Raw genomic sequence first — 14,251 nt, 5'->3', positions numbered from 1 at the left:
GGGAGAGCAGTGCTCCCTCACCCACTCCCCACTTGGAAACGGCTGCCAGCACCACTTTGTTAGTCTCACTGGAGACTCAGCCTCCCTTCCTGCTCTCCTCCCACCATCCCCTGACCCCCGCAAGGAGCACAGACCAGCAACCCCAAAAATACTGCTTCTCAGGCTTCAGGTGGCCCTTTCACCTCTTTCTTCTTTGCTCTTTGTGTCATACGCCTACAAGCTGACCACTTCCCATCTGGGCTAAGGTGCTAGTTCCTTGGGCAGCCATGTAACCCAAACAGCAACCTCCATTTTAGGTGCCAGGAGGAGGAAAGTCCTAGCTGCAGGCAGCTAGAGATAAGACAGGAATTAAATCTCACACAGCCAGGAGCAAAATTTGTGGTGGTGGTGTGGGGGACATTGTTCTTAGAAAAGGTAAAAACCAACTAAATAGATGAGCCTTGGTGCAGCTCTGCAGACAGCAGGCAGCACCCAGGTCTGGCAACCAGGAGTTTGTGGTCTCTGTGCAACTGTGTGCAGGCACTGCTGCCCTGAACTTGGCCCAGCCACCCTGGGCACTGCTGCCCTGCACATGGCCCAGCCACCCTGCTCAGAGGAGCTCTGCCAGCAGTGAGGGAGCAGGGAGGAAGGGGCCCACCCTAGGGCACAGGGCAACAGCCCTTGGCCGCAGCTTTGCGGTGGCTCTGAAGAGCCTCAGTGACAGCAGGGAGGGCTGGATGCAGGGATGGCTTTGCTGCTTGTCCTCCTGCTTTTGTCATGGCACAGGGAAAATGTTGCAGGGGGAAGGAGATAGAGTTGCACCCACAAGCCTGGAGCCGGAGCCAAAGGGTGTTGGCAGAGGCAGGGTGGCCAGGTAGAGCAGGATGTGCATCAGCCATGGGCTGCCCAACAGCACAGCTGGAGGTGGGCAAGGCAAGGAGGGGAAAAAAACAGCCTAGCTGAAACAGAAAGACAGAGCGTGGGCCCTTCGCTCGGGCTCAGCTGCGGCGTGTGCTTGTCCTGCCTTGTTACGTGTTTGCTGTAATAATATTTCCCCTTTAAGGCTGGGCTGAAGTTATTTATACTTGTGGGGTGGTGACAGGAACACAGAGCGGAGCAGGAGCCCTGAACTGCTCTTACCTGATCTGCAGCAAAGGGGTGGACAGGAGGAAGGAAGCTCAGAAGAGGAGAAGAAGCAAGTGAAAGGAGTCCGAGAGGGGAAGAGAAAGCAGAGAGGGTACCCCTGGAGAGGACTGAGGGAGAGCAGCAGCCAGAGTGACAGAAAAAGGGGGAACAAGAGAAGGAGGAAGGAGAGGAGCAAAGAGGGAGAAGTCCTCAGGGAAAAGCAAGGGGCAGAGCAGCCAAAGGGTGCTACGTGGGCACAGCCAAGCGGAGCAGCTCTGGTGGCCCCTTCCCGGCTCTGAAGATGATGAAGAGGCAGTTCAATCGGATGCGGCAGCAGCTGTCCCATCCCAACATCAGCAGCCGGTAAGGACTTCTACCTGTGCCAAAAGGTTCTGAGGGGTTGGGATGCGGTTCCTGGAGGGCTTGCACTGAGGCTGGGCTGTCCTCCAGGGCCAGTGGCCAGGGAAAAGGGGGAACAACACTGGGTTTAGGGCATCTTCGGCATGAGCCGAGGGACTGTGGCTCACTGGTGCCCACAGGGCAGCAGGCAGGCTGCAGTGGAGCAGGGACATGATCCCCAAGCCTGGCTACCTCTCTCGGGGCCCACAGATGCTGTGTCCACCTAGAAACAGGCCTTTCCCAAGCTTGGCTTCCCTGGGATGTGAGGGCAATGGGAAGTCACCTTCCAGCCACAAATTATTGGTCCTGTGGTGACCAGGAGGGTATTAGGAGCTGGGAACTTCCCTCCACACTGAGCCTGGGTTGCCCCACAGGAGTCAGCTGTCCTACATAGCTCTAAACCAGCCCAGCAGCAGGAGTGTCCTGGGATGCTCTTCAAGGACAGGATCAGGGATTCTCAGAGCACCTATGGAGGACTTCAGCTTTACAGAAATCTCTCTGCCCCATTCTACCTTCACTGCTTCCTTATTTTCTCTTCGGCTTTCCAAACCTTTGCCCTTGCAAAACTCAGAACCGAAATTACAGGGCTGGGCCCTCCCTTCCCAGCCCCCTCGCTTTTTCTTTCCTATAGTCCACAGGTTCCCTAGCACTGGGGAGACTGAGCAACACCAACCATGTTCCCTGGACCACTGAGGTCTTTCAGCCAGCCCAGCAGACTAGCTGCAGGGAAGCTTCTAGGTAGACACTTGCTCTTCTTGCATTCCCCAGGGGAAAACATGATCCTCATTCTCATCCCTGCTCTCCCCAAAATTTCTTATCTCCACATTAGACGTGCCTCCTTTTTGCTTAATGCCCAGCTAGCAGGAGGTCTGAAGCAGCTCATGCAGCCTAAGAGCAAGCTCATCACCCGCTGCAGAGCCTCTCCTCCACGGGCCACGCTCTCACGTGGTTTTGCTTGCCTTCAACCAAGCCACCCCCGTTTCCTGTGGCTCCACAGCCTCGTCCCACATCAGCCCTGGTGGATGCTGAAAAGAGAAACATCAACTGTGGAAAAAGTAGTAGCAGCAGAGGGAAAGCAAACTGGGTTCTCAGGGCAATGGCAGGGGGCTGTGAAACCAGATTGCTTCTGTTGGAGGCACCAGGAAGGCTTGGTGGTGATTGCAGCTGGAGGGGCTTGAATCCCATTCTGAGCAGCATCTGCTGCAAGCCAGAAGTTTCCTTTGCCAGATTAGTTTCTAACAGCTGCTGCAAAACCATTCAAAAAGCTGGTTTCATGCAGGCATTTCTGGAGGGGTTGGTGCTGGTCTCAGTCCCTCAGCTTGATGACAAAGATATTGTTGCTCCAGCATCAGCAGCCCCACAGCTGGTGGCTACCTTGGCCTGCAAAGACACGTGCCAGGCTCCACCAGCACTGTCCTGGTCTGCTTTCAGAGGAGAGGTGGGCATCCAGGGGTAGAAAGTTTCACCAATGAACTCTCCCCCCTGCAGTGGCCCTGCTAGGCACCCTTTCTCCAAAAAATAGGTCACATCTGGATGTTTTGGCTGTGGTGCTCTGAACTGGAAGCCATGTCTGATGGAGTCTCCACCAGCCAGCAAGGTTGGCTGCCCTGCTGTTCTCATCCCCCTGGGCTCATTCTGCCTATAGCTTTGTGTATGATGGTCCAGGCCACAGCCAGCATCTCCTGCTCCCCAGGAGCCCAAAGCAGGGCAGGTGGGATACACAAGGACCACCTTTCCCAGGGAGGCTGTGAGGACATCACCCTCACCTGCTGATGGCTCTCTCTCCTTCCTCCACAGAGCCCAAGAAGCAACTGAGCTCCTGCCAGAAGATCTGGTGCAGGTGAGGGGCAGGCTGGGCCATGGGCGTGTGCCTGCTTGTGCCTGGGTGTGGGATCCTGCCCCGATCCTGCCTGTGATTTGCCCTGCTGGCACATCCCACTCATGGGGCTGGGATCTGCCTGCCTGCCTGCCTGCTGGAGGGTGATTCCAGAACCACATAGATAAGGGAAAGGCAGACTCCTGCTACAGGAAAGGGCTTCCCCAGCTGCTCATAGAGGGGTAAATCCTGACCAGGAGCTGTACTCCCTTTTCTCTGGACTGAGGATGCTGGGTGGGCCACCCAAGTTCAGAGCTGGGTGCTGGGCAGATGGCCTCGGGGTGCCCACAGCTGGCAGAAGAGCTTCCCCAGTTCCCCTTTCTGCCCCAGATCGAACAGAGGATCGAGCCAGCCAAGCGAGCAGCTCACAGCGTGTCCAAGAGGCTCCAAGCCTGCCTGCAGGGGCAATGTGGCGCTGAGATGGACAAGCGAGTGGTGAGTAGAGTCCTCCCACTGCAGCCTGTGCTGCCTCAGCTCTGTCCCCCGCAGGCAGAGGGGACACCAAGCCCCTGCTTTGCAGGCTTTGCCAGAGTGGCCCAAAATCCAGCCCAGGTCCCATCTCCAGCAGCTGGCCGCCAGCCTGTGCTCAGGCAGAGCAGAACAGGACAGCCCTGCCAGTCACCGCCAACTTAAGGCTTCCTGGGACAGAGGTGGTTTTGTGTTAGGAAGCCCTCCAAAGTCCTGTCCTTTCCTGAACCCCCGGGAGCCTCTGGCACAGACGGTGACCTGCACTGAGGAGCACCACAGCATGGCTGGGCACAGTGGTGCCACCACTTCCTCCTTGCTTTGAACCTGCTGCCCTCTTCCCGGCTGGTGCTCACCAGCCCTCACCTGGGAAGCAAACAGTAGATGTCCTGCACCTCCCTTACTCTCCCCTGATTCTGTGGTCTACTCTCCTCAGCAATCTGACAAGCTCCACCTTGCCTTAATTACTGCCTGTGATTAAACTCCTCCACACACTGAAGCCATGGCAGGGCTAGGCTTGGTGAAGGCCTCCATCAGTGTCACAGTCCTCCACGGGAGACTATTTGAGAGAAGACTGGAAGCTCTCTAACTAAAGCTGGAGCCTTGGTGCCTTGCTCAGCTGGCTGGATCCTGACTTTGGCTGAAGGGACATCCAAAGGGCCCCTCTTTAGGCCCCAGGGTCAACAGGCTGGGTGGGCCTGGGGCAGATAGAGAGAGGCAATGCAAACTTGGCCACTTGCTCCTCTGCCATGGTGGCATGCTTTGGGGGAGGGAACTGCCACATGCCAGCTCACCATTCCTTTCCCAAATCCTTGGCTCCATGTAGAAGAAGCTGCCCTTGATGGCTCTGTCCACGACGATGGCTGAGAGCTTCAAGGAACTGGACACAGAGTCTAGCCTCGGGTAAGCACTGGTGAGAGGAAGTGCCATGGGTGACCCCAAAAGGAGCCAGACCCTGCCAGAGCCACTGTCTTGTCTCAGGGGCTCCCACAGCCAAGCTAAGCTGTCAACCCCTGTCCTCGGAGCAAACAATGACACTGAGTGAGGGGACAGCCACCACTTTCAGCCTCCATCTGGGCTGAGGGGCATGGGGGCTGGCCCAGGGTCCCACATTGGTAATAGGTACAGTATTGGCTCATGGCTCCAGCCAGCAGTCAGCTCACCTCTGTCTCCACACAGGAAAGCCCTGGAGATGGGCTGCTGCATAGAGAGCTCACTGGCCAAAATCCTGGCTGAGTTTGAGATCACCCTGGAGCACGATGTCCTGCAGCCACTCAACAAACTTAGCGAGGTAGCCCTGGCCACTCTTCCAGCTCTGCTCTCCTGACTCACCTGCTCTGCCCCCAGTCCTCTTCCACTTACTCTGGCCTCTCTCTCTCCCAGGAGGAACTTCCCATCATCCTGAAGCGCAAGAAGACCCTCCAGAAGTTGATTTCTGACTGGAACGCCATCAAAAGCAGGTATGTGGCACACTGCAGCCAGGGGGCCAGGGCATACAGGGCACAGCCCCTAGCAAGGCTTGGGAAGAGAGGAAGATGACTGCCTTGAGGAATCAATTTCTAAGAGCTGGGGGTGAAGTGGAAGAGGCAACAGGTCTTTGGGAGTGCCCATCCAGCCCCTCTCTGTGGGTGCCTCCCACTCTGGACTGAGCTGCTGGCTCCACAGCCCAGGAGAGAAGGGCAGTGCCGTTGCCAAAGGCAGCAAAGTGCCCCAACACCACTCAGTGCCAGGAAGATCATCCTGCTCCAACCCTTGCAGGGTAGCCCTTTTGTACACCCATCCTACTCCTTGTCCCTAACACTAAGGCCATTCATGTGCCTTGTCTCTCCCACCGCAAAGGCTGAACCAAGCTGCCAAGAACTCCAGTAACAGTGTTGGCACTGGTGCTGGCCCTGGGGCATCTTCTGCTGCCAACAAACTGGAGATCTTGAAGGAAGAGGAAGAGGAGGTGAAGAGGAAGGTGGAGCAGTGCAAGGTGAGAACATTATTCACTCTGCCCTATGGGACAGCTTCAATGTTAGAGACCTGCTCCTCTCCGCAGGCTCCATCCAAGGTGGCCCCATGCAGCCAGCAGCAAGACAGTCCCTTCAGGAGCAGAAATCAGTAGATGCCCCAAGGCCAGGGAAGAAGAGTAAAAGATTCAAAGCACAAGCTGGTGCAGATAGGAGGTTCAGGGGGCTATGGTAAGGAGTTTATGGGATCCCTTTGGTCTGGGACCCTGCCAAGCTGTTGTCTGCAATGGGTGATAAAGGACCTTTGCATCAGCTTCCACACTTATGCCCTGTCACTTTGAAAAGTCCTGTCCTTGTCTGGCAGAGCTCACAGGCTCACCAGAGCTGGAGGTTCAGGTACCTCTTGTCTCTGAGACACTTGAGCTGGGACCCTGTTCATAGGGCAGGTCACTGCCTCAAATCCAAGTGCTTCAGGCAAGAAAGAATCCCCTCAGTCCCAGCCTGCCTCCCCACCAGACCCAAAGAACACATCTGGGCACCAGGGAGGATGTGGAAGATTGTTCTTCTCTGTGTCTCCCTTCCCAGGATGAGTACATGGCTGACCTCTACCACTTCTCCACCAAAGAGGACAGCTATGCCAGCCACTTCATCAAAGTAAGTCCTCACACACTTCTGACCATGAATATCTCCTGCGGTTCATCTGAGCTTAGCCTTGTTGCCACAGAGACCAAGCCCTCTGACCAGGGCAAGGCACTGTCCCTGGCATCAGCAGATGTGCACTGTGGGTTAGTGCCACCGTTAGCACCAATTCTGAACAGAGCAGCTTGTCTTGTGATGCCTCCTCTCCAATTTGCCCTCTACATGGTCCTGTGAACCCTGGGAGCATTCCATCTGCAGCTCCCCCTTCACCCTGTCCATGTGTGGATGCAACGTTCTGAGGATGAGAGTCTCACCAAGAGGGGCTAAACAACTGCTAACCAGTACTGTTTCCCTGTCTCCTGTCTGGCAGCTGCTGGAAATCCAAGCCCAGTACCACCGGCAGTCCCTGGGATACCTGGACTCTGCTCTGGCAGAACTGAAGGAAAGCCACAGCCAGACAGGTACCCTCCATCCATGCGGCTCAGAGAGGGCTGCAGCCTGAGCCTGGGGAACGGGAGCATGGCCAGTGGGGCTGGGACAGGCAGGTTTTCCTTCCCCGCACCTGCCCTTGTCTCCCACTTGGGTTGGTGGGATGGGGACCACAGCATAAGTTGGGCTAGAGATGCTGCCTACCTTACATCTGCCTCTGCACAGCCAGGCTCAGCTAGGAGTGAAATGTGGTGACCACAGTCCCTCCTGACATTCACCTCCCTGTGCCTGTGTTCCAGAGCCCTCTGCCACTGCAGACAGCTCAGTGGCAGGGTACTATGGTGTACCTCTAGAGACACACCTCAAGAGCTTGGGCCGGGAGATCGCACTGCCCATTGAAGCCTGTGTCATGATGCTGCTGGCCTCTGGCATGAGGGAGGAGGTAGGCAGTGCTCCCCCCACCTCCCCCCTCCCCAGAATGCAGCCCCACACACCCCTTCCCTCTTTGTGCCATCCCCAGGGACTCTTCCGGCTGGCAGCGGGTGCCTCTGTGCTGAGGAAGCTGAAGAGCAGCTTAGCCAGTGGCTCCAACGCTCTGGAGGAGTTTTACTCAGACCCCCACGCTGTGGCTGGTGGGTGCTGGTGAGGCAGGGGGGGACTCAGGCAGTCCCTGCCTTCCCCAGCCTCCATCACCCTTCCTGCTCCCCTTCCCAGGTGCACTGAAATCCTACCTGCGGGAGCTGCCACAGCCTTTGATGACCTTTGAGCTCTATAATGAATGGGTCAAAGTGGCCAGGTGGGTCTGGGTGTTGGGTAGAAAAGCCTGACAGGGCCCAGAAAGCTCCCAAACACCCCTTTCCACCCCTCCCACCACTCAGAGCAGAGCTACTTGACTTTGTTTGCCATGTGGGGCGATGTGAATGCAGCCTCTGGTCTGTCCCATGCTTGGCAGAAATCCTCACAGCCCAAAATCTGAGAGAACAGCAATAGAAGGCATGGCAGGGCAAGGGCAAAAGCCTTGCCTTTTTGATGGCAAGAGCTGTCTGTGAAGACCTATTTGGCGTCAACACTGTGAGCCCCACCTTACCAGCTCTCAATTCCATCTTGGGATCTTGCTTTCAGGATAGAAGGGGCTGTGGAAGAGGCAGAACAAAAACCCTGGAGAAAGGCTTTTTTTGAAGCAATGTGTCCAGTGCCAATGAGCCCCCAGGTCACAGTGAAATAAGGTGGTGAAGCAAGGTGGTGCTCACCCCCAGGCCCACTCACAAGCTACATTTATATCACCACACTAAATCCCTCTGAGCCTTTGGGGGTGAAATTTTGTCCTCTGTGGATGCCTACTTAGCTGCCCAGTAAAGGCAGCAGCAAGGCATTTCCATCCCCAGGGCTATGTCCAGCATGCCTCACTCCCTGGCACAGTGTCCCTCTGCTTAGGGAGCAGGCTGAGCTCTCCACTCCTTCCTCTCTCTTGCAGCTTAAAGGATGCTGACAGCCGTGTACAAAGCCTGCGAGACACCTGCAGCCACCTGCCCCGGGACAGCTACAACAATCTGAGGTGTTTTGCAGGGACAGGGCTTCCCCAGCCCCTAGCAGTCACCACAGGCAACCACTTACTGCCCACTCACCCTCTCTTTACACCACAGGTATCTGATCAAGTTCTTAGCCAAGCTGGCTGAACACCAGGAGGTGAATAAAATGACCCCCAGTAACATTGCCATCGTGCTGGGCCCCAACCTCCTGTGGTCACAGCAGAGCACAGGGTAAGGCCTGGCTCGCAGGGGTGGGAGGCAGTTCCACAGCCCCAGCTGGGATGCTCTTAACACAAACACCTTGGGAAAAGCTGATCCAGCAGCCTTCAAGCCGGTCCAAAGCACCTGCACCTTTTTTCCATCCTCAAGTCCTGTCCCTTGTACATACAGTCCCCCTCACCAAGCACATGTCTTCTTAGCCACTCCACGAAGTAGCAGAGGAGGAGGCTGGCATCCAGGGCACCAGACCAAGATTTCCAGGAGAGAAAACAAGGCCTGCCTCCTGCCCCATCACACCTCTTAGCTTGGCTGTCTCCCTCTTCAGCTCTGCACCCCCATGAATGAACAGCCAAAGTGCTGATGCCCAGAGAACCCTTTTTTGATGCCTTCCACATCCCTCTCTTTTCAGAGATTCTGTGCAACTGGACTTGGCCTCAGTTTCCTCCATCCAGGTGGTCAGTGTGGTGGAAGCCCTCATCCAGAACGCAGACACTCTCTTCCCTGGAGGTAGGTCTAGGGCCTTGCCTGGGGTATCATAGTCCAGGGTAAGTAAGGAGGAAGAGAAAGGGACATCTTTCCATTCTCAGGAGAATGGAAGCAGGGAGGATGCTCCAGTTTCCCAGTGTGGAGTCACTGGGGGAAGCTTTGGTTGGCAACACTCCCTTGTGGGGTCCTCTCCTTTCTCTCTACACAGAGACTGACTTCAACGTCTCGGGCATGTTTATGCCACCTGCAAACTGTGGACATGGTGAGGCCACCCTTGTGGAAGAACTGTCCCCTGAGCCCCCTCCAACTGGCACTCCTACTCTCCTGGATGGAGAGGTGTAAGTTAGGTGGGAGCTGGAGGCTCTGGCTGTCCCAGCTCTCCCCATGTCATCTCCCCATCCCATCCCATACCATGGGCTGTGCCCTTACCTTACAGACACAAAGTACCTTGCAGCCAGTACCGTTGTGCCTGAGTGAAGCCTGATTTGCCCCCTTCTCCACACAGCACCTTGAAGGACCCTGAGGCCAAATCCCAGCCTGTATCTCTAGCAGTGACCAGACCATCTCTTGAAGCCACAGGACCACCAGCTCTGCAGAAAACTGATGACAGCACCCACAAAGGTTAGGGTGCCCTGGACAGCACAGTGCTGGGCAGATGACACCACCCCAACAGCACCTCCTCTCATTTGCCTTCATCACATCATTTGCTGCATAAAGGGTGCCTGCCACCAAATGAGAAGACAGGCCTCGGGTCCAGGTAGCACGACCAGGATCTAGCCTCTTGTTGCTTGTTCCACCCTCAGCTGAAGTGTGACTGCAGGTTTGGAGTTACCCCTGTTAAAGAGGTGCCAAATCTCACAGCCTCTTGTGAAGGGTTGAGGGCAGGAAAAGTTTGGGTCATTTGCTCAAGTTTGAAGCAGGGGAAGCTGCCGAGAGGAAGATTATTCATCAGCCTGCCTTTGGCCTCCTGCCTGACCCGTGGCTGGCACTGCAGCCCCTTCTGCTCTGGGGAGAGACCCTGGCAGAGGGGACCCCAGCCCACACCAGCTTTCTTTCCAGGCAAGCGCCCAGCTCCAGCCCGACCCATGATGCCACCACCCACGGCCCAGCCTCGGAGCACAGTTCCTGCCCCAGCAGCCCCTGAGCACACAACCAGCCCCAAAGCCCGGCCACGACGGACAGCTGGGCTGCCCAGCCGAGCCCCTTCTGTCCCACCACCGCTGCCTCCCCAGCCAGCACGGCGCCTGAGCCGAGAGGCTCCGGCCTCCCCTCGGCCTCCCACTAGCGAGGTCGATGTGGTGGCTGCTGCGGACTGTGCCCTGAGAGACACGGATGAGGGACAGCCACTGCCTTCAGGAGAAAGGAGCCCCCCAGCCACACCACCACCAGCAGCACAGCCTCTGGAGAACTGAGCAGGGTGGGGGGGCACAGAAGCACCGCAGGGCCAGGAAGATGGAGTCCAGTGCCCTTCTGGAACCCAGCAGGCACTGTGGATGCACTGGAGTGGCATGAAGGACAACACACCCCTCCACCTTTTCTATCTTGCTCTGCCTGACTCCTCTCGCTCTCCCATACCCACAGAGCCTTCTTCTTGCACCATCAGTCCCTCTGCCAGGGTCTGCCCACTCCTACGGGACGCAGGTTCCTGTCCAGAATCCCTCTCCCGCGGGTCAGCCACCCCTTCAGGTCCCCATGGGGTCCCAGAGGGTAGGAAGAGGTGACACAGGGCAGTGAATTCTGGGGTGGCATGGGCAGCTCGGCCCAATGGGGCTGTTTGCAGGCTCAGAGCCACAAACCCAGCCTTTTCCGCCCCACTTTGCCTTAAAACGTGCGCCCTCCGGAATACATGGGCACAGGCAGAAATAAGCAAATAAATACGTTTTGCAACTTAATTATTTAAGGAGCTGGTGTCACGGCCGCAGGCAGCCTGAGGCGCCGGAGACCACCCAGCGCACAGGATGCAGCCGGAGGGATGGAAGGGAAGCTTCCCGTGGACGGCAACGCAGAGAGGCACGGCTCAGTCCTAGGGCGAGAGGGCCGCCAGCTAGCCCCACCAGCGGAGTCAGACTTGGCAAGGGGTAATGCTCCACCGCTGCCCACCGGTCCTCACCGACACGCACAAACCTGGCCGGGCAACAGGGGACGCCCTGCCGCCGCGCCTTCACTCGGGGAGGAGGTGCTCGGGGGGGACAGTGGCTTTAGCCAATCGTCAAGCGCGCTCAGGCTCTGTCCCGCCTCCTCACCGCCTCTCTCTGCAGCTAACAGGACGAGACGACTGTCACTTTAGGAGCTGCTCGGCCTCGCCCCCTCCCCTCGAGGGCGACAGGGCAGAGCGGCTGCCGCTCGGAGCGCCCCTCGCCCCCATTGGTGCTGCTGGCCGGGCAGGGGGCGGTGATTGCGGGCTGGCGGGGCGGGCCGGGCCGGGGCAGCCGGCCGGCTGCAGCGGCGGCGGCGGCATGGCGAGCTGCCGGCGGCTGAGCGGCGCAGGGCTGCGGGAGGTGCTGGGCCCGGCGCAGGGGCTGCTCTTCGACTGCGACGGCGTCCTGTGGGCGGGCGAGCGCGCTGTCCCCGGCGCCCCCGAGCTGCTGGAGCGGCTGCGGCGCAGCGGCAAGGCTGCCTTCTTCGTCAGCAACAACAGCCGCCGCTCCGTGGCGGAGCTGGAGCGGCGCTTCAGCCGTCTCGGTTTCCGTGGCGTCCGCGCCGAGCACGTCTTCAGCTCCGCGCTCTGCTCCGCGCTCTTTCTCCGCCAGCGCCTGCTCGGCGGCGGGGGAAACGGCAGCGGGAACGGCCGTGTCTTCGTGATGGGCGGCGAGGGGCTGCGTGGTGAGGTGCGCGATGCCGGCCTGCGCCTGGCGGGCGAGGGCGAGTCAGCCTCCGCGGAGCCCGTGCGGGCCGTGCTGGTGGGCTACGACGACCAGTTCACCTTCGCCAAGCTGGCGCAGGCCTGCGGCTACCTGCGCGACCCGCAGTGCCTCCTGGTGGCCACCGATCCCGACCCCTGGCACCCGCTCAGCGACGGCCAGCGCACCCCTGGTGAGCCTCGCTCCCCTCCCTCTTTTCCTGCCCCGGGGGTCTGCGGGGGCCAAGGCCGGCGGGGCAGACCTTGATTTGGGTTCGCTGTCCCAGCCCCGTGAGCAGGACGCGCAGCGCTGACCTTACTCGTCCCTGCCAGCTCCTGGAGCCGCGGTACCAGCGGCTCTCCTGCTGTGGCGGGATCCGGGGCGGCAGCTGGCAGCCGGATAGCCCCGCGGCTACGAGTTTTTGATCCTCTCTGTTTTTCAGGGACTGGCAGCCTCACAGCTGCTGTGGAAACCGCTTCGGGCCGCAAGGCACTGGTGGTGGGGAAGCCAAATAGGTACATGTTTGATTGCATCGTGGAGCGTTTCGGCGTTGACCCGGCCCGCACCCTCATGGTCGGAGACCGCCTGGAGACAGACATCCTCTTCGGCAAGAACTGCGGCCTCTCCACCATCCTCACCCTGACAGGTGTCTCTCGCCTGGAAGAGGCGCAGGCCTACATGGCCAGTGACAGCGCCGCTGCCAAGGATCTGGTGCCCAATTACTACGTGGACAGCATTGCAGACTTGATACCGGGTCTGGATGAGTAGTGGTCTGTACATGTGAGGGCAGAGGGGTCAGGTACCTCATCCCAGATCTCCATCTGTTCCCATTTCTCTCTCACTGCCCTATTCCCACAGTTCCTGATTTCTTCACATTCCAACGCCCTTCTCTGGGGGCAGCATGGAGGGGGTTTTCAGGAGGGGACCGGTCCAGCTGTCTCCCTTGTGTTTATAGCTACCCATGATGGACAGTCTTCTCCCTCATGCCAGCTGACAGCATCTCTGGCAGAAAACTGGAGGCCTTGAGGCTGCAAGGGGGGGTCAAGCAGTGTGTCTGTGTGGCTTCTTCCTCCTGCAGGGGTTAGAGACTGGCTGGCTCACTTATTTTTGTCTTGGATAACCAGTGGCGGCCTTTTACTGCTGTCCCTTCACTCACATAAATCAACTTCTGAGCTGCATCCCTGCAGTTCTTGTGGTAACATCCTCCTTGCTAGGCAACTGGCTGGCACAGTCAGCCATCCAGTCTCCATCAGTGCTAGGGCATGTGGAAAGAGCATGCCTGAGCTCTGGAGCCATGAAGGAGAGCATCGCTGCCTCCCACAAGTGTAAGGAAGCATTACCTCATCCTTTCTCTCCCCTGTTCCTTAGAGATGTTGCCCCCCCACACCCCTCTGCCCTGCCTCGGTTATTAACTGTGCCAGTATCCATCTGAAGGCCTGTAGAAAGGGAAGAGACTGTTTTGAGGGTATCTTTTGTGCCAAACAGACAAGCTGTGACTGCACGTAACGGGTTTGCAGTTGTATCTTGTTTTCAAATGCCCTTTCCAAAGGGGTTTGTGAAGGAGAGAGAGCAGTAATGAACCTTGCAACTCTCCCCAGTTCCCTCTCCTCAATTGGATTCTGCCATGGTATGGTGAGAGAAAAGGGCTGATGGGGGTCTGAGCTGCAGCTGCTAGTGTGTGGGTGAGATGGTGGTGGTATTGTCACTGCTGTGGGTGTGTCACAGCCCTCAGAATCATTCCTTGCTGCTTTGTCTTTCTAATTTTTTTTTTTTAAATTTCTTGGTCTTATTTATCAAAATTATTTATGATTCAGATATTGTATTATTTGTATAAATTATGCTGACTGGTTGCACCAAGGGGACAGGAGGCAGTGGCTTTGGGCCTTCCTTGCTGTCCATGTCCCATGCTGATGTTCTTACACTCACCGTGTCTCTGTATATAATAAAGTGTGAGCGTAGGCTGGAAATGGCCTCCTTTCTTCACTTGTGCTCCCATGAAAGTGGCAAGGTCTTTCTCAAGGAGGTGCTGCTGGGCAGACAAAAGAGGGGTTGACAACATCTTGTGTCTTCCAGATGCTGTTTGCTGCTGTCTGTTACTGGAATCATGAGTGAAAGTGGCCAGTGGAGCATAGAGCACAGGGTCCAGCCACATGAGTTGGAGTAGTGAATGGTGTGATCTTTGCCATCTGTCTTTGCAGTTCACAGAATGAGTGATTCCTTGTTGGAGAACAGTGACTTGTGCTGTCTCTGAAGTTTGCCTGCTGCTGGTCAGGTAGACCCCAATGGTCTGTGTGGCCCTCTACAGCAGTGCCC

General features: G+C 57.4%; 2 protein-coding genes across 2 annotated transcripts; both read left to right on the top strand.

Moving 5' to 3' along the window:
* Window positions 1–983: 983 nt before the first annotated feature.
* SH3BP1 (SH3 domain binding protein 1) lies at window positions 984–10,990 on the top strand. The gene is made up of 18 exons (XM_064154796.1): window positions 984–1,467; window positions 3,301–3,343; window positions 3,710–3,814; window positions 4,671–4,747; window positions 5,024–5,135; window positions 5,228–5,304; window positions 5,684–5,819; window positions 6,382–6,450; window positions 6,806–6,896; window positions 7,164–7,306; window positions 7,385–7,496; window positions 7,579–7,660; window positions 8,339–8,419; window positions 8,508–8,624; window positions 9,022–9,119; window positions 9,307–9,436; window positions 9,604–9,719; window positions 10,158–10,990. Exons 1-18 carry the CDS (start codon window positions 1,406–1,408, stop codon window positions 10,508–10,510), a joined length of 2,004 nt encoding a protein of 667 aa, XP_064010866.1. The 5' UTR covers window positions 984–1,405; the 3' UTR covers window positions 10,511–10,990.
* A 533-nt stretch (window positions 10,991–11,523) lies between these two features.
* Window positions 11,524–13,905, top strand: PDXP (pyridoxal phosphatase). The gene is made up of 2 exons (XM_064155291.1): window positions 11,524–12,131; window positions 12,381–13,905. Exons 1-2 carry the CDS (start codon window positions 11,555–11,557, stop codon window positions 12,704–12,706), a joined length of 903 nt encoding a protein of 300 aa, XP_064011361.1. The 5' UTR covers window positions 11,524–11,554; the 3' UTR covers window positions 12,707–13,905.
* Window positions 13,906–14,251: the final 346 nt, after the last annotated feature.

This window comes from Pogoniulus pusillus, chromosome 15 (genome assembly GCF_015220805.1).
Source record: "Pogoniulus pusillus isolate bPogPus1 chromosome 15, bPogPus1.pri, whole genome shotgun sequence".
NCBI lineage: Eukaryota > Metazoa > Chordata > Aves > Piciformes > Lybiidae > Pogoniulus > Pogoniulus pusillus.
The sequence above is the reverse complement of the archived record's forward strand: the minus strand, read 5'-3'. Positions and strand labels throughout refer to the sequence as shown.